The 25,523-nt window shown below is 39.1% G+C and overlaps 1 protein-coding gene across 7 annotated transcripts in view; it reads left to right on the top strand.

Moving 5' to 3' along the window:
- Positions 1-25,523, top strand: part of THSD7B (thrombospondin type 1 domain containing 7B) — a 985,451-nt gene that overhangs the window by 414,942 nt on the left and 544,986 nt on the right. For all 7 annotated transcript variants that reach the window (XM_051849593.3, XM_089329248.1, XM_070071551.2 and 4 more), the window contains exon 6: positions 21,739-21,894. In XM_051849593.3, coding sequence (XP_051705553.3) covers positions 21,739-21,894 — 156 coding nt within the window. The remainder of the gene's footprint in view (positions 1-21,738; positions 21,895-25,523) is intronic.

The raw sequence follows: 25,523 nt of genomic DNA, 5'->3' as shown, positions 1-25,523 counted from the left end.
ACCTCCTTCTTTGATGGCCCCGTTCTTTCCACCGGGATCTCACTTGCAGAGACCTTTCATTTAGGTTTTTTTTTTTCCTTTGGCCAGAGTGTCTTGGCTTTCCATGCCTAAAATACTCTCATAAGCTCTTCAGCCAGATCCGAGTACCTTAAGGGCTGATTCTGAGGCCAGAGTGTTGTTTAGGACATCTGCCATTCAATGAGTCTGCTGTGTATCCCGCTTCCCATGTTGGCTCGTTCTCTCCCTTTTTTATTCTATCAGTTAGTATTTGAAGACACTAGTCTTGTTTGTGTGATCAGTTTGACTCTTAGACCTATCAGTGTGATCAATTGTGAACTGAAATTGATCACTTGGACTAGTGAGATGGCATTGGTACATGCCACCTTGATGGGATTGTATTGGGATCCCCTGGCACATTTCTAACTCCATCATTTGGGGCAAGTCCAATTGAGCATGTCTCAAATTGTATTATTTTACTTCAGATAATTTTCCTTATTTCCTGAACAATACAGTATGACAATTATTTTCATCATATTAGGTATTTGTCATAATCCAGATATGACTTTAAGAGAGAATTATGTAACTTGTATGCAAACACTGCATAATTTTACATAAACATCTTTAATATCTTTGAATTCTTTGAATTTTGGTATCAGTGGGGTATCCTGGAACCAATTACCTTCATATACTGAGGAAAATTATATATTTCTCAGCTACTTGACTTTGTCACCTGATTTTTACATGCTGGTACATAGGAAGGTAATTCAGAAAACTGATAGAAAAGGAAATTTAAAAATAAGTTTATTTTGGCACAAAATACTTTTGAGATCTAGCGTAGTTCTTTGGCATAATATTCAATTTCCAGAAGTTTTGGAGTCCCCTGTTATGTATATCCCTTGTTAAAGAAATTGCCTAGGTCTCCAGTATGAAGAATCTTGTTTAATTTTATCATTCCCCTTTAGAAGGGCATTTAGTTTTCATTTCTAGTATTATATAATATGTAGGAGAATATCTAACTATCCTCCAATAATGTTGGAGAATATCTTTCTATACCTTTGTTTAAATGTCAGAAACTAATACTTTAATATGAGTCCTACATGGGAAGTAAGTGCACAGTGATTCCTGTTGTTGATTTAACAATTGACATTCTTATTTATAATGTCAGTAATCACCTGAGGCTTGTGTCATGAGCTGTCAAGGCTATGGAAGCTTTTTGAGTTCACAAACCCGACCTTATTTTTTTTTTTTAATATTTATTTATTTATTTATTTGTGAGGTAGAGTTACAGACAGTGAGAGGGAGAAACAGAGAGAAAGGCCTTCCATCCGCTGGTTCATTCCGCAAATGACTGCAACAGCTGGGGCTGGGCTGATCCAAAGCCAGAAGCCAGGAGCTTCTTTGGGTCTCCCACACTGGTGCAGGAGCCCAAGGACTTGGGCCATCCTCCACTGCTTTCCCAGACCACAGCAGAGAGCTATATCAAACCCGACCTTATTTAGACAAGGCCATAATCAAAGTGGAAGTTCTCTCCTCCCTTTCATCCCCCTGCCCCTTCCCCTTCCCCCCATCCCTCTCAACTTTTTCCTCTCCCTCTCCCTGGTTTGTTTTGTCTTCTGCCTTGGTCTTTCTCCCTTACTCATTCTCCTCCCTCTTTTCCTTGCTTTTGTAACTTTCTGTGACTATATGATTACTTCATAATGAAAAGCAGGGATAAATGGTAGTTATCACTGTGTACTTGCAGCTATTAATAAATCAAGTGTAAAATACTTCATCCCTGAGGCAGACCACTCCCACTGCCCAGCATCCCCTTCCCCATGCACTCCCCTAGGTGTTCACTGTTAGAGATTTAAATCTACATTTCACATTTTTGCTATCACCTTTGTCTCCTATGCACTTAAGTAGTAAATGTAGCAAATTCTAGTTTTCATAGAGAATTATATATACATAAAATTATTTAACTATTATCAAAATTTTCCATATTCCTTTTTTAAAACATGTGAGACATCATCCTTTTACTTGAAATAAAATTTTTAGTTCTGTAAACCAGATAGGTGGTTGTTTGCAGCATAGAATCTTTTCTAAGTTTATTTCCTTTTTTAGCTATTGAAAGGCAGAGCAAGAATGAGAGACTGAGGGCATGTGTAGATGTACAAGAGAAACTCCCTGAATAATACATAGTCCATACATGTGTGTCAAGCATTCATTACACAGATACTTCCTAAAGGTGCCACTCCCCCCAGCATTACCACAGTAACAATTAAAATCCCACGAGCTAGGCAGGCGCCGCAGCTCACTAGGCTAATCCTCCGCCTTGCGGCACCAGCACACTGGGTTCTAGTCCCAGTTGGGGCGCTGGATTCTGTCCCAGTTGCCCCTCTTCCAGGCCAGCTCTCTGCTGTGGCCAGGGAGTGCAGTGGAGGATGGCCCAAGTGCTTGGGCCCTGCACCCCATGGGAGACCAGGAGAAGTACCTGGCTCCTGGCTTTGCATCAGCGCGGTGCGCCAGCCGTGGTGGCCATTGGAGGGTGAACCAACAGCAAAGGAAGACCTTTCTCTCTGTCTCTCTCTCTCACTGTCCACTCTGCCTGTCAAAAAATTAAAAAAAAGAAAAAAAAATCCCACGAGCTTTGGAGAGTAAGAGCTTTGACAGGAAGACACCAAGAAATGAACAGTAACCCATAAAGCCTTGTCTTTTATACCATCTTATAAGTCCTTACAGTTTTATTTGATATTCCTTAATTACCTAGTTAACAATTAGACAGAAACAGTAACATTTATCTTTTCTCAGTTAATATTTTAACATTTATGTCTTCTTTTATGCTATTGCACTGGGTATGAAATCTAATATGCTGTTAGGGAGTGTTAGCTGCTGTCCCTGCCTTGTTTCTGACTTAAATATTTAGAATTTTCATTTTTAAATAGGATTTGCTTGTGATTTATGTTAGATGACATTTATTTATATCATATGACATTTATTAAATAGGGGTAGTTGTTTCCTTGTTTTGGATATTTGCCTGTTTGATTAATAGCCATGGAATCAATGAATATATATAGTATATATGAATATACATGTGTATTTGAATATATATGTATATATGAAGTATATATACACACATATGTCCAAATATTCACACAAGATACTAAAGAATGTTCATGGAAACTGAATCAAGAGATTAATTTTGATATTAAAACCTTTTTGAAACTCATGGATATTTTTTCACAGTATTCATTTTCTGAACTTTTTGAGTGTCCCTTGTGTATCACACACACACACACACACACACACACACACACACTTCCTATGATGAAATTTTAGTTTCCTCCTTCAGTCTACTTGTGCAGTAAGTTACATGAACGATCCTTGCATTTTTTAAAGATTTATTTATTTACTTAAAAGTCAGAATTACACACACAGAGAGAAGGAGAGGCACAGAGAGAGAGAGAATGGTCTTCCATCTGCTGGTTCACTCCCCAGATGGCCACAACTGCTGAAGATGTGCCAATCTGAAGCCAGGAGCCAAGAGCTTCTTCAGGATTTCCTATGTGGGTGCAGGGGCCCAAGGACTTGGGCCATCTTCTTCTGCTCTCCCAGGCCATAGCAGAAAGCTGGATCAGTGGTGGAGCAGCCGGGACCCGAACCATCACCCATGTGGGATGCCAGCACTGTAGGTGACGGCTTTACCCACTACACCACAGCACCCGCCCCCATCCTTGTATTTTTTGGGGGGAGGGGTGGAAATTTGCATCCTACCAAGCTATGCATAAGGCCAAAAGGCATCCAGGAAAGCTTGTGTACCTGCAGGAGACCATAAGCCATGATCCTCTATAAAACGAAAGCATTGCAGACCACTTTCATGGTTATGACGAGGTTACTCCAGGCTTTTGTAGAAATCCTTAACACAACCAAGATCTTTCTCCTCTGTGAATTCCTCCCTCACGTACAGTGGCTATGGTGCACACAGGTGCCTGATCGCATACCTGTTTTCTAAGTCCATAGTTTCTGTATGTAAACCTAATTCCTGCACTCCAGTGATAAGCTCACTGCAATGTAGGCTCACACACTTTCATTTCTGGTACTTTGTAACAACAGTGCTTAGGGGAAGCGCTGGTCTTTAATAAAAACTTCTTCCTTAGGGAAGCAGACAGTGGAGTGAAAAGTGTGGGTAGATTTAGTTGTTCACCATTTTTATTGCGTTATAGCTCACCTGGCATGTCTTGTGTGATGGTGATCTGTGTCAAGGAAGTATTGTATGCTTCCAGAAGATTTGTGATGAGGAATGTATTCCTTGCTTTGGAAATTACACTGTTGTTTGCTAAGAGGGTTACTGAAGGCAAGTGGCCTAATTTGCACACTTTCACACTGTTTCTGTTTAAATATTTGGACTTTGGAATCATCAACCAATAAATGTATCATTCTGACCTGTAATACATGGCCCTATTAAGCTCCCTGTTAGTTCCATCAGCTTTTCAATGTGTGTCTTAGTATCTTCTTTCTAATAAAAGCTGTCCTGGTTGTTCTCATATCCAAGAATCTGTCACTGAGTAGTTCTTCCAGCTACTCTGTTTTTATTAATGTGGAATCATTTTTGACTAGTCACTTGAATTCCATGGTAGTGTTTAATTAACTTTGGAACAACTTTATAAGAATTTCTGACTATAGGGATGTCTTCTAATTTCCATATGGAACTTTTTATTTTATTTATTTGAAAGGGGAGGGAGAGAATAAATGAATCTTTCATTGGCTACTTTAGTTCCCATAAGCCTGCACCAGCCAGGACTGGGCCAGGTCAAAGAAAGGAGCCTGCAATTCAATCTGGGCCCCTCACATACATGACAGGAATTCTATGACTCCCTGCTGCTTCCCATGGTGTGCATTATCAGGAACCAATCCCTCTAAGAGTGATGGGGATTAGACTGAATCTGAAAACTGCAGGGCTGGTGGTATGGTGCAGCGGGTTTAACTGCTAGTGTGCCAGGGTGCTAGGCTGAGTCCCAGCTACTCCACTTCCAATCAAGCTTCCTGCTAATGCACTTGAGAAGGCAGCAGATGATGGCCTCTGCCATCCACGTGGGAGGCCAGGATGGAATTCCTGGCTCCTGGCTTCAGCCTAGCGCAAGACTGGTTGTTGGGCTGTTGTAGCCATTTGTAAGGTAAACCAGCACATGGAAGACCTTTCTCTGTCTCTACCACATTGGTTTTCAAATAAATAATTAAATACATATTTAAAAATACATTGAATCTATAAATTGCTTTGGGTAGTATTGCTGCTTTAATGATATTCATTCTTCCAATCCGTGAACACAGGATATCTTAACACTTCTGTGTCCTCCTTCAGTATCTTTCTTTTTTTTTAACTTTTATTCAATGAATATAATTTAATATAATTTTTAAAGAACAGCTTATGGATTACAATGGTTTCCCCCTCCCCCATAACTTCCCTCCCATCCCCTGCTCTCTCTCCCCTTATATTCACATCGATTCATTTTTAATTATCTTTATATACAGAAGATCAGTTTAGTATATATTAAGTAAAGATTTCAACCGTTTGCATCCACACATAAACACAAAGTGAAAAATACTGTTTGAGTACTAGTTATAGCATTAATTCACCTTGGATAACACATTAAGGACAGAGATCCTACATGAGGAGTAAGTGCACAGTGACTCCTGTTGTTGACTTAACAATTTGACACTCTTGTTTATGGCGTCAGTAATCACCCTAGGCTCTTGTCATGGTTTGCCAAGGCTATGGAAGCCTTTTGAGTTCACCAACTCTGATCATATTTGGACAAGGTCATAGTCAAAGTGGAAGTTCTCTCCTCCCTTCAGAGAAAGGTACCTCCTTCTTTGATGACCTGATCTTTCCGCTGGGATCTCACTCACGGACATCTTTCATTTAGGTCATTTTTTTTTTTTCCAGTGTCTTGGCTTTCCATGCCTGAAATACTCTCATGGGCTTTTCAACCAGATCGGAGTGCCTTAAGGGCTGATTCTGAGGCCAGAGTGCTATTTAGGACATCTGCCATTCTATGAGTCTGCTGTGTATCCCGCTACCCATGTTGAATTGTTCTCTCCTTTTTCTATTCTATCAGTTAGTATTTGAAGACATTAGTCTTGTTTGTGTGATCCCTTTGACTCTTAGACCTATCAGTGTGATCAATTGTGAACTGAAATTGATCACTTGGACTAGTGAGATGGCATTGGTACATGCCACCTTGATGGGATTGTATTGGGATCCCCTGGCACGTTTCTAACTCCACCATTTGGGGCAAGTCAGCTTGAGCATGTCCCAAACTGTACATCTCCTCCCTCTCTTATTCCCACTCTTATATTTAACAGGGATTACTTTTCATTTAAGTTTCAACACTTAAGAATAATTGTGTATTAATTACAGAATTCAACCAATAGTATTAAGTAGACAAACAGAAAAAAATACTAAAAGGGATAAAGTATTACATTGTACATCAACAGTCAGGACAAGGGCTGATCAAATCACCGTTTCTCATAGTGTCCATTTCATTTCAACAGGTTTCCTTTTTGGTGCTCAGTTAGTTGTCACCGTCAGGGAGAACATATTATATTTGTCCCTTTGGGACTGGCTTATTTCACTCAGCATGATGTGTTCCAGATTCCTCCATCTTGTTACAAATGACCGGATTTCATTGTTTTTGACTGCTGGATAGTATTCTAAAGAATACATATCCCATAATTTCTTTATCCAGTCTACCGTTGATGGGCATTTAGGTTGGTTCCAGGTCTTGGCTATTGTGAATTGTGCTGCAATAAACATTAGGGTGCAGACTGCTTTTTTGTTTGCCAATTTAAACTCCTTTGGGTAAATTCCAAGGAGTGGGATGGCTGGGTCGAACGGTAGGGTTATCTTCAGGTTTCTGAGGAATCTCCAGACTGACTTCCATAGTGGCTTGACCAGTTTGCATTCCCACCAACAGTGGGTTAGTGTCCCTTTTGCCCCACATCCTCGCCAGCATCGGTTGTTGGTAGATTTCTGTATGTGAGCCATTCTAACCGGGGTGAGGTGAAACCTCATGTGGTTTTGATTTGCATTTCCCTGATTGCTAGTGATCTTGAACATTTTTTCATGTGCCTGTTGGCCCTTTGGATTTCCTCTTTTGAAAAATGTCTATTGATGTCCTTGGCCCATCTCTTAAGTGGATTGTTTGTTTTGTTGTGGAGTTTCTTGATCTCTTTGTAGATTCTGGTTATTAATCCTTTATCTGTTGCATAGTTTGCAAATATTTTTTCCCATTCTGTCAGTTGCCTCTTTACTTTCCTGACTGTTTCTTTCATAAATGACTTTTGGTTTTAACTGTGGAGATCTTTCATCTCTGTTGAAATGTATTACTTAGTTTCTTGGCAATTTTTGGAATTGGGATTACTTTCTTATTTCTTTTCCAGATAATTGACTATATGTGTGTAACAATGCTATTGATTTGTATACATTGATGTTATTTCTTGTAACTTTGCTCATTTCATTTATTAGTTCTAATAGTTTTTTTGGTGGGATCTTAGGGTTTTGTACCTGTAAGATAATGCCAACTGAAAACTAACAACATGACTTCTTCTTTTACAATTTGATGGCTTTAATTCTTTCCGCTGTCTAATTGCTCCAGCTAAGACTTCTAATCTTGTGTTGAATAAAAATGCTGGAAATGGAAATTCTTTTCTTGTTCTAGATCTTAGAGAGAAAGCCTTCCACTTTGCCCCTGTCGATATAATACTAGCTCTTGTCTTGTTATGTATGTTCTTTCTGTGTCTAATTTGGTCAGAATTTTTATCCTTAAGGTTAGATTTTTATAAAATGTCATTTCTAAATCTATTGAGATGATTATTTGGTTTTTATCCTTCATTCCATTGACGTGATATATTAAATTTACTGATTCTCTTGTAGAAACATCCTTTTATTTCTAGGAAAAATGCCACTTGAATGTGATGAATTTTTAAAATATGCTGTTTGATTTAGTTTGCTAGAATTTGTTGAGGGTTTTTACATCTGAATTCATCAAGGATATTGGACTGTAGCTTGATCTTTTGTTGTGTCCTTGTCTGGTTTTGTTATCAAGGTACTACTGGCTGGTAAAAGGAGTTTGGAGGAACTCTCACTTTTATTTTATTTTTTTATTTTATTTCTGCAATTTCAAATTTTTGGAAAAATTTAAAGGAACTGGTATTAATTCTTCTGTAAATGCTTAGTAGAATTCAGAAGTGGAGCCATCTAGCCTAGCCATTTTTTGTTTTTGTTTTTGTTTTTTTGGATGGGAGACTATTTATTACTGATTCAATTTTCTTGCTCATTATTGAACTATTTATTTTCTGTTTCTTCATGATTTAAAACTTTAAAAGGTGTATTTGTCCAGGAACTTATTCATTTTCCCCTTGGTTTTCAAATTTCTTGCCATGTAATTATTCTTAATAATCTGTAAAAATCCTTTTGGTTCTGTAGTGTCAGTTGCATTGTTTTCCTTTTTATTTCGGATTCCATTCACTTGAAACTTCTCTACTATTTTATTGGTCTAAGGGTTTGCCAACTTGTATTTATCTTTTGAGTGAACTAGCTCTGTTTCCTTGAATTTTATTTTTTTCTAGTCTCTATTTCATCTACTGCTGCTCTAAATTTTGTAACTTCTTCCCTTCTGGTAATTTTGGGCTTGATTTGTTTCTCATTTTCTCTTGAGTTAAGTGGTCAGTTGCTTACTTGGTATCTTTTTTTTTATGCAGATATTGATTATAATAAAATTCCTTCTTAATACTATCTTTGCTGTATCTGGTAGAATTTGGTATGTTTGTTTCTATTTTCATTAATTTTAAGAAACTTTAATATTTCTTTCTTAATTTCTTCCTTGATCTGTTAATTGTGCATGATTAAGTTTTTAAATTTCTATGTATTTCTGTACTTCCCACTGTTACTCTTGTTCAAGCAATTTCTAGTTTTATTGTATTGTCATCAGAAAACATACTCAAAAAGATTCCTGTTTTTAAAAATTAGTGGAAACTTGTTTTGTTACCCCTCATGTGATCTCTCACCAAGAATGCTCTGTACGTTGCTGAGAAGAATGTACGTTCCTCAGTGTTGAATGGCATCTTCTATAGATATCTGACACTTCCAGCTTGTCTAGGGTGCAGTTTAACTGCAGTTTCTTTGTTGACTTACTATTGGAGGATTTGACCATTTCTGAAATTGAGATGTTGGGGCCAGAATTATGATGTAGTGGTTAATCCTACTACCTGTGTTGCTAGCACCCCATATGGCCAACAGTTTGTGTTCCAGCTGATCCACGTCTGCTCCAGCTCCCTGCTAATGGCCTGGGAAAAGCAAAATGTCCCACATGTTTGGGTCCCTGCCACCCACGTGGGACACCCAGTGAAACTCCTTGCTTCTGTCTTCTACCTGGTTCAGAACTGTATGTTGTAGCCATTTGGGGAGTGAACCAGGGGATGGAAGATTCTCATTCTCTCTCTGTCTGTCTTTCTGTCTCTCGCTCTCTCTCCCTCTGCCTCTACCTTCCCCTCCTTCCTTCTCAATCTGTCTCTCCCTTTTTCTGTAACTCTTTAAAATAAATCTTTAAAAAAGAAAAAAATAAAAGGAAAGTAGGAAGTTAAATTACCCTTCTATAATTGTATTGGAACCTGTTTCCCCATTTAGGTCTAATGACATTTGCTTCTTGTATTTGGGTGCACAGAAGTTGGATGCATATATATTTATTACTATTTTTTTAAATTTTTTTTTTGACAGGCAGAGTGGACAGTGAGAGAGAGAGACAGAGAGAAAGGTCTTCCTTTGCAGTTGGTTCACCCTCCAATGGCCACCGCGGCCAGTGCCCTGCGGCCGGCGCACCGCGCTGATCCGATGGCAGGAGCCAGGTACTTATCCTGGTCTCCCATGGGGTGCAGGGCCCAAGCACTTGGGCCATCCTCCACTGCACTCCCTGGCCACAGCAGAGAGCTGGCCTGGAAGAGGGGCAACCGGGACAGAATCCGGCACGCCTACGGGGACTAGAACCCCGTGTGCTGGCGCCTGGTGCCGCAAGGCGGAGGATTAGCCTAGTGAGCCGCGGCGCCGGCCGGATGCATATATATTTACAGATATTATTTCCTCCTGGTGGATTGAAGCCTGTATCATATATAATGGTCTTCCCTTCTTTTTCTTGTTTTCTTTATTTAAAAATCTATTTTATATTATATACATATGGCTGCTCCTACTTTCTTTTGAGTTCCATTTGCATGAAATACTTTATGCCATCCTTTCACTTTAAGCCTGCACGTGTCCTTGGAGGTAAAGGGTGTGTCCTATAAGCAGCATATAATCAAATTTTGTTTTTAATCCATTTGGTCACTCTATGACTTTTAACTGGAGAATTTAATGCTGTCACTTTTAATTACTGACAGGTAAGGACTTACTGTTGCTGTTTTGATAGTTGTTTCCTAGTTTTATTGTAGTTCCTTTTCTCCTTTATCTCTCCCTTAAAATTTTTCTTCATAGATGATTTTCTCTATTATTGTCTTTGGATTAATTGTTTATTGATTTTCACATATATTATATATATTTCTTTGTGGTTACTATGGAACTTAAAATATCTTCTGGTTGTAGCAAGCTAGTTTGAAATGGTAACAACTTGACTGATTGTAAATATAGGAAAAGAAAAAGATAAGAAATATTAATAAAGAATTATATACTGAAAGTCCATTTCTACTTACATTTTGAATTTTTGATGTCCCATCTTACAAGTTTTATACCACTTATAATAATATAATATTTATAATATTATTATATAATAATACATAATTATAATAACATAGCAATTATAATATAATACATAAACATATAATATATAATATTGTATATAATATAATCATAGTGATATTATCTCTAATTGTTCTGTTATTTATTTTTCATACTAAAGATATGAAGCATCTGTGCTTCCTTCAATGCATTTTTTCTGATTATTCTAATAAAGCCAGGCACTGTGGTCTCTCATTTGGCCTCTGAAGCTCTTTTGAAGGAGTCTTGGTTCACAAATGGCTGTTCAGATTCATGTCTGTGGGGAGATGATCACCCGTACCCAGCTGCCATCTTGCTCCACTCAACTCTCAGTTTTTTTAAAAATAATTACACGTAAATAATAAAATAATCATAGATGGAAGATACCTCACGTAATTAGTTGCCGATGTGAAATTCAGAGGCCAAATTTGTTATGGGCTTCTGACCTGCAGCATGTGATCCAGTCTTTGTTGTCAGTGTAAGAATTATGTCAGAAAGCAAGAGAGGTTCTAATGGGAATCCATGAGGTTCTTGCATTATGTTGGGTCAGATTGGAGCCATGGTGGTTCTGGATAGGTAATGCTGATGATTTTCAGATGATGTGTGTCACCAGTATCTGTGATGACCACAGAGAGCCCCTGGAAGCTGCCTGACTTTTGTGCTAAGATGAGCTCTTCCCTGTAAAGACATTGAGCATCCAAAGGCCTGGAAATCCGTGTCTGCTATTCATTCAGATTTCCATCAATCCAAACATGAATGGTGATACTCATGTCTTGTCTTTGACATCATTGATTTGAACAAAACAATATTTGTTAGTTATCTCAATTTATAAAGTATATGTGTCCAAAAGATAAAGTGATTATTATAGCCATATCTTAAAACATCTAATATTTGGAAAAATTTAAACCATTTGATCTTTTGAAAATAGTTAATAATAACTTTAGAATTAATATTTATTTGTGATTACAAATCTATAGATATGCCCATGGATCTTTTATGTAAAATAATGTCACTGTAGTTTTTTAAAGGGGAGAGGAGGAGAAAGGAGAGGAGATCTATCTATTGGTTCACTCCCCAAATGGCTGCAACAGCTGAGGCTGGTCCAAGCTGAAGCCAGGAGCTTCTTCCAGGTCTCCTACATGGGTGCAGGGGCCCAAGAACTTGAACCATCCTCTACTACTTTCCTAGCTGCATTAACAGGAAACTGGATCAGAAGTGGAGCTGCCAGAAATGGAACCGTTGCGCATGTGGGATACCAGCTTTGCAGGCAGCAGCTTAACCCATTATAACACAATGCTGGCTCCTCTCTGCTTTATTGATATGTTTATTATTTATCTATTATTACCCATTTTTCTCTGATATATGTATATGTGAAAAATTAAAGACTGCAAATTTTCAAAACCAAGTTTTATAATAGGTTGCTATTTATGCAAAAGAAAAAATTCATAAAATTCTATAGCCTAGCAGTTGTTTTATTATCCTTATTCTTTGCATGTATCAGAATTACTCCAGAGGGACCAGCATTGTGGCATGGTGGTAAGGCTGCCGCTGCGATGCCAGCATCCCACATGGGTGACAGTTCCTGTCCCCACTGCTCCACTTCTGGTTCAGCTCTCTGCTACTGGTCTGGGAAAAGCAGTAGAAGATGGCCAAAATACTTGGGACCCTGTGAGACTGAAAGAATCTCCTGGCTCCTTGCTCTGGCCTGGCCAGCTTATGCTGTTGAGGCCATTTGGGGAGAACCAGTGGATGGAAGATCTGTCTGTCTCTTGTAACTCTGACTTTCAAATCAATAAGTAAATCTTTAAAGCAAAAAAATTATTAGAAATAGCATATTTATTTGGTTAATGTACTATCTCCTTCTTATTTCAGTGAAAATACCAGCATATAGAATTCAATTCTAAGCACAATATCGGTATGGAGAAACAATGCACTCGAATTTAAAGAGTTCTAGCCTACTTCCATGGAAATCTTTGCTGAATCTAAGTGTTTCAGTTCTGTAACCTAGAAATATCTAACAGTTAAAAAGAGAGAAAAATGGCATCACACTTCCTGGGTTCAATTCCTGGCTCTCCCATTATAACAATTTGAACAGATTGTTTTAAGCTTTACTTGTTATATTGGTAATGGGAGATTCTAGTGTTACTTAACCTCAGAGTTTTACTAATTAAACTATACTCATAAATTGCTTAGCCTACTAAATATTCAACATTGTTCTAATCCATGCATCCTCAATGGGGATTTAGCACCCTCAAGGGACAAAAAAGGCTATTTCTTAGGGTGAAATAAAATTGTGTGCTTTTTAAAAAAATATAAAGCATATACATATTTGTGTGTAGTATATTTGTAATATGAAAATGTCATGGCTTGGAGAGAAGATAATTAAGGAAAATGTTTATAAATACTCCTTAAGGAGGAGATCAGGCAGCAAAGGTGAAGAACACTGAATAATCTGTTTATTTTATTAAAGTTCAAGTGCTAAGAGCTTTGCCCAGTCACCCAGGTAGTGGTAGGATCTTAGTCAAATGGGGTTTTAAGGATAATATTCTAGAAATTAGTTTTCAAAAATATACTTAAGGTAGTTTTCAGAAATTTGACTCCCCAACATACAAATCATAAGCATTTTATATACTATAAATTCTTTTTTAAAGATTTATTTATTATTTATTTGAAAGTCAGAGTTACACACAGAGAGAAGGAGAGACGGGGGGAGGGTCTTCCATCCACTGGTTCATTCCCCAGTTGGCCGCAACGGCCAAAGCTGCACTGATCTGAAGCCAGGAGCCAGGAGTCAGTAGCTTCCTCGGGGTCTCCCACATGGGTATATGTGCCCAAGGACTTTGCCTATCTCCTGCTTTCCCAGGCATTAGCAGAGAGCTAGATCAGAAATGGAGCAGCCAGGACTCAAACCAGTGCCCATATGAGATACTGGCACTGAGGATGGCAGCTTTACCTGCTATGTCATAGCGCCAGCCCCAATATACTATAAATTCTTCTTGTACTCATTCCTTATTCTGACCCAATGCTTCTGATTCAGATTTTTGTTATATTCCATTGGTTTGAACAGAGTGGGGGCTGTCTAATTTAGAATAGTATAATCTGTAATTTGTAAAGCTGTAATTTAGAATCTTGACCTTGACACAGTGGCGAGCTCTACAAATTTGAACTTGAGATAAATTAATGAACTTCCGAGGAAGGAATTTTCATTCAGATTTAAAACGCAGGGGTTGCAGTTTATAATTTTTGTTTACTTCTAAAATTTATTGTTCACTTCCTCATACCAAATAATTAATCTGCATTGAAATTTTTTTCCTCAAGGTCTTGTTCCCGTTATTGTTTAGGGACCTGATGAATACCGTGAGCCTTCCTTTGAAGCTGAGTTAGCTTGTTCAGTCTAAAACAATTTGCTGGTTGGAAGTAACATGTGCTAACAAGGACAAGGGTTAGCGAGGCCTTTGTTCTCCCTTCCTTTCATAGGCAGACAGTGTGCACATTTACTTTAGAGACATTTGGTTCTTCCTTGGTCCTCTAAAATAATCACCATGAATCCCTACCCTTGTCTTTGTCCCATAGAAAGAGCTTTAATCTTTGGAGTTTGTGCTGTTCTTCTTGGAGGACTATGTTATTTTAGAGAATATGGATTTCTCCTTCTTGTTATCATCAAAATATTTGAGTGTTTTCATGGTAGGACATCTACTATTGAAAACAGGTAAAATCTGTTTTCCTTGGTTATCCCTTGGTGGGATAACAGACCATTTTTATAAGTACTGAAATCTGGGGACACAGCTCTGTTTCTTCTTACTTATCTCAACAGTGTTTTTATGTATAAAAACGTTTAAACACAGTACTTCTTCCGTTTCTTGCCCAGCATCCTTCGGGACCTTTGCTGTTTTTCCTCATCATTTTGTTACAAATGCAAAGTCATAGTATAGCATGTAAGTATGTGGGCTATTGACAGCCCTGTGTCAGGGCTAGGCATTTAGTTGAGGAGTTTATAGATTCTGCTTGGGACACTGAATCCTATATAGGAGTGCCTGGATTCAAGTTGCAGCTCCACTTCCCATTCCAACTTCCTGCTAATGCATACTCTTAAGTACTTGGGTCTCTGCCACCCCTGGGGCAGACACAGATTGCATTTTAGGCTCCTTGCTTTGTGGTCTGACCCAACCTTGGTTGTTGCCAGCATTTGGAGTAATTGGACGTTTGGATGGAAGGTCTCCCTCAGTCTCTGTACCTTTAAATAAATAAATATTTTTTTTTAATAAAAGACTTATGCTTACCTTCATGGGACTCTATTTTGTTTACATATATAAAAAGAGATCTCTGGATCTGAGTTGACTTTTTAGCCTTGCCATCTTAGAAAAATAACTTGCCTTCAGTTATCAAATACAAAATGGAAATGATAATTATGCCTACATAAGAGTGGTGGTGATGATTAAATGGGAATTACATTCAAGCCCTTAGAACAGTGCCTAGAACCAAGTAGGTCACCAGTGTGTATTAGCAGTTATTACTAACATCAATCAGTTAAATAGATGTTTTGGTCATTCCCTGGGAAGGCTTGCTCTCACTTAACTCTTGTCATTGTTTCTAGGGGAAAAAAATGAATTCTAGCTTGCAAAGTGCTGAGTCTGAAGAGGACTCCTAGACTAAAACCCTTTTAAAAGCTGCACTTTCCTGACAGTGCACATTTCTGCCATTGATGTCTCTAGAGATAACTGTTCTTTTACCTGCCTAACTGCCTTTTCTCTCTCCCGTGGCCTGACCACTTCCCCATCTCTCACTTGTCTCCTTTCCCTTCTCTCTCATCAATAATGGTATTTTTAACTTTTAAAGTGTAAAAGATGCCATGTAGGTCAGGTCTGGTCCTTTTTATCCTCTCCACATTACCTCCTCCCACCCTCACTCCCTTTTAGCTGTTAGCTAAAAAGCTGAGAAATAACCAGAAAGCAACTCTGAACGAAAGAGGAGAAAATATATGAGGGAGGGATAGATGAACCTAGGGCTCTGCACTAGTATAGTTCTTTAATTATGTGAGTGTTGGCTATTGATTCCGGTTGTTTCTAAAATTTCATGCATCATTTATGTTGCTTTCATTTTTATTCTGAACACTCTTTTTCATTCTTTGTCTATAGTGTTGTTACTCTAGCCCTAGGAAAATAACTAGTCAGTAGGAATTTTCTAATTGGCTATGTGAAATTTGGAAAACTTTTTGAAATGTGGCCAAATTCCACATAATTATTTCTAATTGCAGGAATTATTTTTCAATATTAAATCCACTGTACATACACATGCATCCTCCTGCCAAATTGTTACATAGAACTTTGCCAAGAGAGTCACAATGTGGCTAAAATTAAGCTTTATTAGGTATAATAGGATGAGATGTGATTTAATTCTTTAAGCTGCTTCTAAGTAGTAGAAGACAAATTTGCTTTTATTCTATTCACCAAGTTAAGAGAATGATACATTATTTTGCAAATCCCAGTGGCAAAAGGCAATCGAAATAATGCATGATGCTTCTTGAAGGAAAACAGCTTTACAGTTAAAACTGTAACATTATTCATGTTTCCCCTTCAACCACTTGACTTCAGTCTGTGGAAGAGGCCCCTTTACTTTAGCAGTAGGTGGATGGAGTTTCTGGCAAGTCAGTCCACTTCTAAATGAATATGTCAGGGGCAATATTGTTTCTCAAAAATCACTTAGAAAGCAGCCTTTTTACCTACATTGGCTCTTTCATTAGTTTTAAATTAAATTTCAGCAATTGCTGTTTTATTGGCAATGCCGTGAAACAAGGGAGTGGTAAGTCCTTGAGCAAGAAATTCCTTTCACATTTTACAGAGCCTGGATTTGATTTGGAAAACTGAAATTAGTATAACTTCTTTTTCTAACTTCTTTGTGGGGTTCAGGGTTATATTGGAAATCAAATATATTATTTAAAATCAACTGAAGATAGAACAGTTTATGTGTAGGATTACTACAAATGTAAATAATATAGATTTGGGGTATCCCCAAATTTATTATTTTTTTACATTTCTAAAACTCTTTGTCTTGAACATGAATCTTTGACTATGTTCAAGATAATTTTTTTGTGCTCCAGTACTGGTAATCAATGTATTTAAAAAATATAAGAGAGCAAAACTGACTCCTATAATAACTTTTTATATTAAGCAAATGTGACTCATTATTTATAAACTAGAGAGGTTGTTAATTATAATTAACTAAATATTATTATGTAATTTCACTTTAATTTCCTGTTTCAGTGTTTAAAAGCCTTGTAATTCTGATCTTCCAAAGTAGCCTTCAGTGGGGGGTGTGAAATGCTATACAATTTTTGACTTTTTGGCAACTTAACTTATTCCTGTGCTAATTTTAATGAGTTTAGATTGGAGTTTGATTTAATTTCAAAGAATAAAATGTGAAGGTACTCCTTTTTCTTTAAATGACAGTCAAGTGCTAATGATCACAACAAACATTTTTCTTCTTAATTGCAATTCATTTTGACTGCATTTCTATGCTCCTCTGAAATCACCTTATTCTTTAGGAAAACCATGGACTTTGTTCACTTCTTGGATTAGGAATACTTTTTAAACATCAAAAATAACCCTATCCAATGTGTCACACCTCGTGCTGATTACCGTTCTGTTCATGGAGTAATTAATTATTGAAGGAAACTTTGCAATCATCAGCAGGCTTCAACATTTGTTGTAAGGTAGATCAATTTAGTAATTTCAGATTGCAAATGAAAAATTCCAGGTTAGGCACCAAAATACTCCAAACATGAAATGAGTGTTTGCATATATGTAATGTATTCTTTAGTGTTTACAAAGATGATGCTACGTAAAGGTCCAGGTGTGTCCAAAGTATGTTATTTTTGTGGTTTAACTCTTTAGGTCCATGAGAAGTCTCTATGGGGAATGGCACTGCTGCCTCTGGTATAAATAGACTATATAATCTAGGATAATTATTTATCTGGTCAGGAGGAAATGGTGGAAGGCTTCAAGGTGATGGGATCACAAAGGAGAAAGTGGGGCAAAGACAAACATACACTGAACAGGCGTGTTGAGTAGAGCAGGATTCACTGCCTTAGAGAAGACAGAGTTAGTAGGAGAATTGATGCAATTCAAGAAGTAGCTTCAGAGAAAGCAGTGTATGTGAATGGCAAAACAGTGATTGTCAGCAGAGCAATCATACCTGAAGCTGGGCCAAGGGGAAATGAGAGTTCAGTAAAGAGTAGCCTGCATTAGACAGTCCAACTGTTCAACAGGTGGCCTGGAGAATGTCCCCATCCTACTCGACCTCTGAGAGAACTGTATTGCAACCTGGGTAAACATTCAAAGCAGGTAGAAGCTACTTGAAGTGGAGCACACGTTGGTTTCACGACCTCTTCCTTAGTGGAGGTAAGTGATAGAGTTTTGCAGGAGCACTGAAGGAGCAGAACGAATTGGATTTTTTGAGTTAGTTTAAACTTGCAAGATTCATGAGTGCCTGTGAATTCTCTTGTCACTGGCTACCTCCAGTTGTGGTCACTGTGACTCATAAACAAAATATGCTTGGTACAGATGACGTCATCTGTCCTCTTGGGTAACTTCATTCTCTGGCAGGAAAGCCAAGGACAGGTAGAGGTGAGTTAGCCATCCGGAACAAGGCTCGGATCTTGCTCTGCTCTGAACTTGCTAAGTGAATTGGAGAAATCACCTCGAATCTTGAAGCTTAGTTTTACAGTGAAAATTATCTATTAAGCTATGTTAGCTCTAACGCTCCTTCTAGCTCTAAAAGCCAATAGGTATAGAAGCGCCATGTGTTCACTCATCTCAGGCAGATTGTTCTGGAAGTGCTCTGAAGCTTTAAGTGCTTTGTGGCTTATTTATCATGTATTTCTAGAGCAAATGCACCCTGTGGTGGGGGCACGGGTCTGTGATGGAGATAGGCTGACTCAAGTACATTGATTCAGTGCCTAAATGAACAGTCTTGGACACGTCTCAAGGGAATGAAAGAATTTATTGGTACAGATTAAGATCCACTGTCCATCAAGGCAATGTGTACTGGGCAGATGTGACTGCTGTGACTAATGGTCTCAATTCAGCCTGGTCCTATAATATTGTCACTTAGTAGTCCACAGGGAAGTCCCACCTGTTCTTTTGCAGCAAACTATGCCCCTTTCTTCTTAGGAGTGCCATTAGCTCTAATGTTCAAAAGTCACCTAACCAACGGCTAAGTACTTATCAAAGGGAATTCCTTGAGATGTAACCCTAAGGCCCCACCTCCCAATCCTCAGTAACTCTTCAAAAATAATCTCACTAAATACAATATCTGGGTAGATACAGTGTTCTGGATTTGGGGCATGCTCTATAGTCTTTCTTCCTGCACTGATATTTGGAAGCTTTGCTTGCACAGACATCCGGGGGCTTCAAATAAGATTTCATGTGAACCTGTTATATGCCTAAGAGTTGCTGTAGTCTAGGGCCCAACCCCAAGTGCAGACATTGTGGTAGCAGCTGGCTTCTGGGTCTTAGAGTTGGGAAGTCTGAGGTATCGTTATTATTGATCATTGGGCACTTAATGTTTCTTGGGAAGAAACAGTCGTGGCAAAAGAAAGAGGGAAAGTGGTACAGTTTTCCAGTCTTGTTGGGGCTTATGGACTGCTGCATTGTTAGTGTCAACTCACATTGGAATGAGTTCCATGAAGGCAGGGACCTTATGTGTTTTTCTTAGTATTATGGCTTCAGCACTTAATGCAGTTTTAACACATGGTGCTGAGCAGGGTCCTTGTGGGTGGGTTACCAACTTGTCTGAATCCAATGAGATAGCACACTCATGCACAAGTTAGAAAAAGCAGGTGTACTTCTTAAAGACAAGCAGCAAAAGGCCAAAGAAGCATAGGATTTGTTGTGAGTCAGCCCTCTAAGTTCAGAGATTTTTGACTGTATATGCTGCACATTTGTGGAACACAGGGAATTCAGAATGTGTCCCACCCTGGGGTTTATACCTTGGAGACAACCTGGAATTGGGACCATAGTATTGATGTCTGTCAAGGGAGAACTGGAACAGAGCCCTACTTCCTGTTCCATCATACCAAGGTTTAGTTTTTGGAACCCAAGTTTGAATTTCTGAGATCATGCTGACATGCACATGAGACCCAAGCTCACTTCCACCTTAAGATATTCAGCTGTGCAGTTTTCAATTTCTAAGATCTCTATCAACTGTGTAAACATGCTCCTTTATGCTAAGACTGAGAGCTCTGTGAAACCAAACACCACCCCAGAGTTACTGATTCCAATGGACGCTTTGTGATTTAGAATAGGTACATTGTTTTCTCAATGAATGGTTGTGTCATGTATTTTAGTTTCCTCACTCCTGGGGTGAGAAATCCTTGACACTGTCACCTCTCAGTTTGTTTTGCGCCTGTGGCCCATCAGGCTCATAGGTATGCCCCATGTTGTGGTCTCCTCATCCCATTGCTATTTTCAGCATACTATTCCTTTGATCACTACCTCTCCACAGTCTCCCTAAGTGATTCCTTTCACTTTTCCCTAATATCTAGTCTGCTTTCCTTTTCCTATGTTTCCAGTTGATTGACAATATTTCATATGTACATTCACAATCTTGCTTTGCCCTTGCCTTTTATTTCCAAAATCCTTTTGGTAAACTGTGAAAGAAATTAATTGCAAACAAACTATTTTCATTATTTTCCTTTGCAATCTCTTTTTTCCCTTCGCCTCCTAAGCAGTTCAAGCTGCCTCACTGTTCATTAGGAACACTTCCCCCCGCCTTGCAATGCAGATTTTTCAGGACAGTATTTCTTGTGCTTTGCTATTGTTTTGGTTTGTATGTGCAGTTCTGCTGGTCAGAGCTATGATTTATTGTCACCTCCTCCAGATTTGACTCTTAGACACAGGGAAAGGATGGGGAAGCAAAGTAAAGGTATGGCTCACTACCTAACACTAACACTGGTTTCTGCCATTTGCTCCCCTGGTTGGAAATAACATCTAGGAAATACGTAGACAACTGTACAAGCTAATAAAACCATTTAAGCTTAAACTGCTCACAAACACTGAATTGCTTCAAAAACCTTCTTAGCATGGGTCACTCAATGCAAGTATAATTAGTCATTCCTTTGGCTGTTTTTTAGGGCGTCATTCTCAGATATTGCTAACCTAGATCATTTATTTCATCAGTTTAGCAGGGAGCATAATCCTATCTTCTCCTTTGTCTGTATTCTCATGATACCCACAAAGGGTTTGCATACAGAGGACAATGGGAAAGTGCCATTGATGGACAGATGGTTGCTGTATCCTGAAGTGACCTGCCTCTGGCCCTCTTCTGGGGGCAGGTACATACCAGAAAGATTCGGAAGTTCATAGTTTTATCCTTCCCCAATAGAAGGATAAAACGTCTTGCATCTCTAGGCAGCTTTACTAATAAAACTGGTTTCTGGGGGCCTGTTTGGCAGTTACAGGTCCTGATTTTTCTTCTTATTTTAAGAACCATTTTTCTTCTTGTGTCTTCAGGATCTCCACCCCTCAGGGGAATCACAGCAGTAGATTGGTTATGCTAAATTCTTCACCTTAGGGGTTCGATTTTGATTTTTTCACAGCAACCAAGTCATTTATATAGTCAAGATAGACTCATCTTGAAGCTTCACCAAGCCATTTAATTTTGTTAAAATCATAACTCCATAGAAAATTCATATCTGTGATATTTGCGGTCCTCCTTGGATTCCCAGGGAATATTCTGTGAAGCAAGACTCTCAAGTGCATGCCCTTTGTCTCTGTCTTCTCTGCCTTATCTCACCCAAAATGCTCATAATGTGAGGCTCAGCAAAAGGCACTGGAGAACAATATTTTGTTTGTATCTACTCTTTTTAGCCCTAAGGCTAATGTGAACAAAGCAGACACATAAAGATAGGAGCATGCTAGGGATGGCCAGAGGATGTCACAGACTGTTATGTTTTTGTCCTTCAGTCTCTAGACCAGTGGAAAAGACATTATGTTTGGGACCTGCCCCTCCAGTCTCTCAGCTCTGCAATATCCCTTGCTCTACGGACTGCATAGTGTCTTCCTGGTCAGCCTGGGGCCTGTGCATCCACGAAAATTGCCACAATCCTCAGGGGAGAAAAGGTGAGTGCCTTGTTTGTGTGTGCTTCATTCTCTTCCAGTGTCCACGCATTTATTATGCCAGCCAAGTAGCTGATTAAGCCTTCCAAAGACAATATTTGTTTAAAAATGTAGATAATCAGCTCAAACCTGACAATATTTGGTTGTGAAAGGATGCAGTTGGGGACATTTCTAGAGAACACAGAATCTGCCCTTTATTGACCTTCTGCTTGCAATCATAATTGATGAAGTGACTGTTTCTCAATCTATATGAAATGATACATTTTGTATATAGTGATTATACTGAGGAAAGTGGATATAATATCTATAATTGTCAGAAACCAATTGTTTTGGTTATATGTTTAGTCGGTTTTAGATTTCCACATTTAACATTTGGTAGTATATTTTAGATTTTTACAAGGGGCTTTACATGTTTTGTTTACTTTTTGATGTTGAAAGTTTATGTGCTTATTTAATTCTGTAGGTCTCTCTAGTCTTATTTTCTTTAATTTGCAGATCTTTGACCTTCAAAAGTTCATTTTTGGCAATGTCTTGCCTTTTTCATTGACCTTATAGTTTTTGTTGATATTCTGTTCCCTTAAATGGGAATGCAAGAGGAAGCATTCCCTTTCTCAAGAAAAGTGAGACCCAAGTACATTGCAGAAGTTTGATTATGCTTGTTTGATTATTTTCTTGCAAAGGAAAATTATATATATTTATATGTGTACATATATATTATACACACATACACATACACACACATATATATGCAGAAGAAGAGATGTATGATGAGTCTTGTGCCAAAAGAAGTTAGTTTTCAGCCTTTAGTCAGATTATAGGAATCTGAATCTCACTGGAACCTGGAGGGGGTCATGCTACTCCTTTATTTGACATGTAGCCAGAATGTCCCAGTCTTCTTCAGTTAATGGACACAAATAAGTTCCATTTAATACTAATTGGCATAATTCGCAGCCTGTGGTCCATGAACATATGAGCAGACCTTGTAGTTTGCTCATGAGACTGCCCACGGTGAGTTACATGTTCTTAGGATCATTTGTCTTATGATCAGTGTCTGCCTCATTGTTTAAGGTTCTCAGCTAAAAACATCACATCCAGTCAAACCAAGGCTTCCCTAGCTACTGTATCCATGGCTAATCATTTTTTTCCTGCTTAGAGTATGGCATTTTTCTGCTTTTAAGCTGTAGAATCCATAACAAGCCAAGTGGCCTTTCTGTAATTTGGGACAAGTTTGGCTGTAGGTGACAAAAATCTATTCATACTGATTTAAGCAAAAATAGATTTTATTAGCTCATATAGCTGAACAAAGAAGTGAAGGCAGGACTGTATCAAGAAATACAAAGATGTGGATGCAGAAGTGGTCTCAGTCTCTGCCTCTCATTCTTTCTTCCATAATTAGCTACTCTTCTCTTATTTCTAGTTTGCCGTGTATTGGATTCTTTTTAGGTCCTCCTTATAGAGTAAAGAGCAGCATGAATTTTCATTTTAGGTAATCAGTGGAGCAGAAAGAAATGTCTTCCACAATAGTTCCAAGCAAAGTGTGGCATTGAACTTTAGCTGCTTTGTGTCACATGCTCATCCCTCATTCAGTCTGACTGAGGGATCTGAAGACTAAGTAGCTAGTTAGCAGCAGTGGCATGAGACATCCTTGAAGTTCACAGAGGTACATTCAAGACTGACTGGGAATAGGGAATGGGAGATGGTGGGTGACTTCCTCAAGGACACTACAGGAAGGTGGAAGCAATGCTGGGGGCTGGTGCTGTGGCATAGCCAGTAAAGCCACTGCCTGCAATGCCATCATCCCATATGGGCACTGGTTTGTGTCCCGGCTGCTACACTTCCAATCCAGCTTCCTGCCAATATCCTGGGAAAAACAGCTGAGGATGGCACAAGTGCTTGTACTCCTACACCTCCTTGGGAGACCTAAATAAAACTCCTGGCTTTTATCTGGCTCAGTGGTGGCCATTGTGGCCTTCTGGGGAGTGAACCATTGGATGAAAGACTTTCTCTCTCTCTCTCTCTCTCTCTCTCTCATTCCTTTTTTCTCTGTAACTCTGAATTTTCAAAATAAATCAATATTTTAAAAAAGGTAGAAATGCTGGGGCCAGATTTATTAGATGATTGTTGAATAGGTATTATGTGTTCATTCCTATTGGTTTGGTCCATGTGGCAATTCAAAAAAATGCTTCCTTTTGAATTACTTTGTATTGCATTTTTTGTTTGTCTCTTGAGCCCAAATTTTCACAAAAGTTCTTGTGAAAAACTGTTCTTACAGCTTTGATTTGAATCATCCTTTTCCATGTATCTCAGAACAGGTTCCTGAATCTCAGCTGGGGAACTCAAAATCTCCTGACCACTCCATTTGCCCCATCCTCTCAAGCTGCCTTTGTGCCAAACTTGCTCTTCTTTGGCTCCAATTCTCCTGTCCTGTAGTTCAGTACCTACAAATGCACTGTGATGCCTTGTTCACTGGACACCACCTGCTGCAGGTTGAATCGTATCCTCCAAAAAGTTGTGCTTAAATCCTAATAAGACATTACATGGAAACAGAGTCATTGCAGATATAACCACGTTAAGATGAAGCCGTTCTAGATTAGGGAAATTACATTTCAGTGACTAGTGTCCTAATAAGAAGGGAGAAATTTGGGCACAGATGGGTCCAGAGGCAACAGTGTCCTCCATGGCAGTACAGTAACATGCAACCCCAAACAAGGATATTCTATGAAAATGGAGACACACATAGGGAGTGAGGCCTCCATAGGCCAAGTAATTCCAAGTATTGCTGATAACCACCAGGACCTGGGAGAAGCATGGAAGCCCTCCTTCCCTAGAGCCCTCAGAGGGAGCCTGGCCCTACTTGAACCTTGATTTCTGGATTTTTTTTTTTTTTTTGACAGGCAGAGTTAGTGAGAGAGAGAGAGACAGAGAGAAAGGTCTTCCTTCTGTTGGTTCACCCCCAAATGGCCACTATGGCCGGCGCTGTGCCGATCCAAAGCCAGGAGCCAGATGCTTCCTCCTGGTCTCCCATGCAGGTGCAAGGCCCAAGCACTTGGGCCATCCTCCACTGCCTTCCCGGGCCACAGCAGAGAGCTGGACTGCAAGAGGAGCAACCGGGACAGAATCTGGCGCCCCAACTGGAACTAGAACCCGGGTGCCGGTGCCACAGGCGGAGGATTAGCCTAGTGAGCAGCAGCGCTGGCCTGATTTCTGGATTTTAACCAACACAGCCATGAGACAATGCATTTCTCTTCTTATAAGCCACCGTGTTTTGTGACAGTGGCTTCAGGGGACCAACATACCGTCCAATTTGGCATCAGTATTTAGGCTCAGCAAGGATAAAGTGCTTATAAAATCTCCCCAAGAAAGTGTGAGGAAGTGAAGCAATTTGTTTAAAACCCCTTGGTCATTTAATAATGGCCAAGCTGACACCAAGAACCTGGGTTTCCATTTCCTCAGTCCTGTTTCCTTCCAGACACTAGGTTTCCATCACTGATTTCTTCTAGAAGCCCTAAGAAGTGTGGATCAAGGCACAAATCCAGTCCGTAGGAAGTCTGCCTAGTGTGCACCTCAGTAGCCAGGGTCAGCGTTTCCTTTGAGAGTGCATCCTTGACTGCTGTAGGATTCAGGCAATAGGC

This window comes from Oryctolagus cuniculus, chromosome 3, assembly GCF_051225735.1.
Source record: "Oryctolagus cuniculus isolate XC-2025 breed Fujian yellow rabbit chromosome 3, ASM5122573v1, whole genome shotgun sequence".
Classification (NCBI taxonomy): domain Eukaryota; kingdom Metazoa; phylum Chordata; class Mammalia; order Lagomorpha; family Leporidae; genus Oryctolagus; species Oryctolagus cuniculus.
Note: the sequence above shows the minus strand (reverse complement) of the source record. Positions and strands in the feature narration are given on the sequence as shown.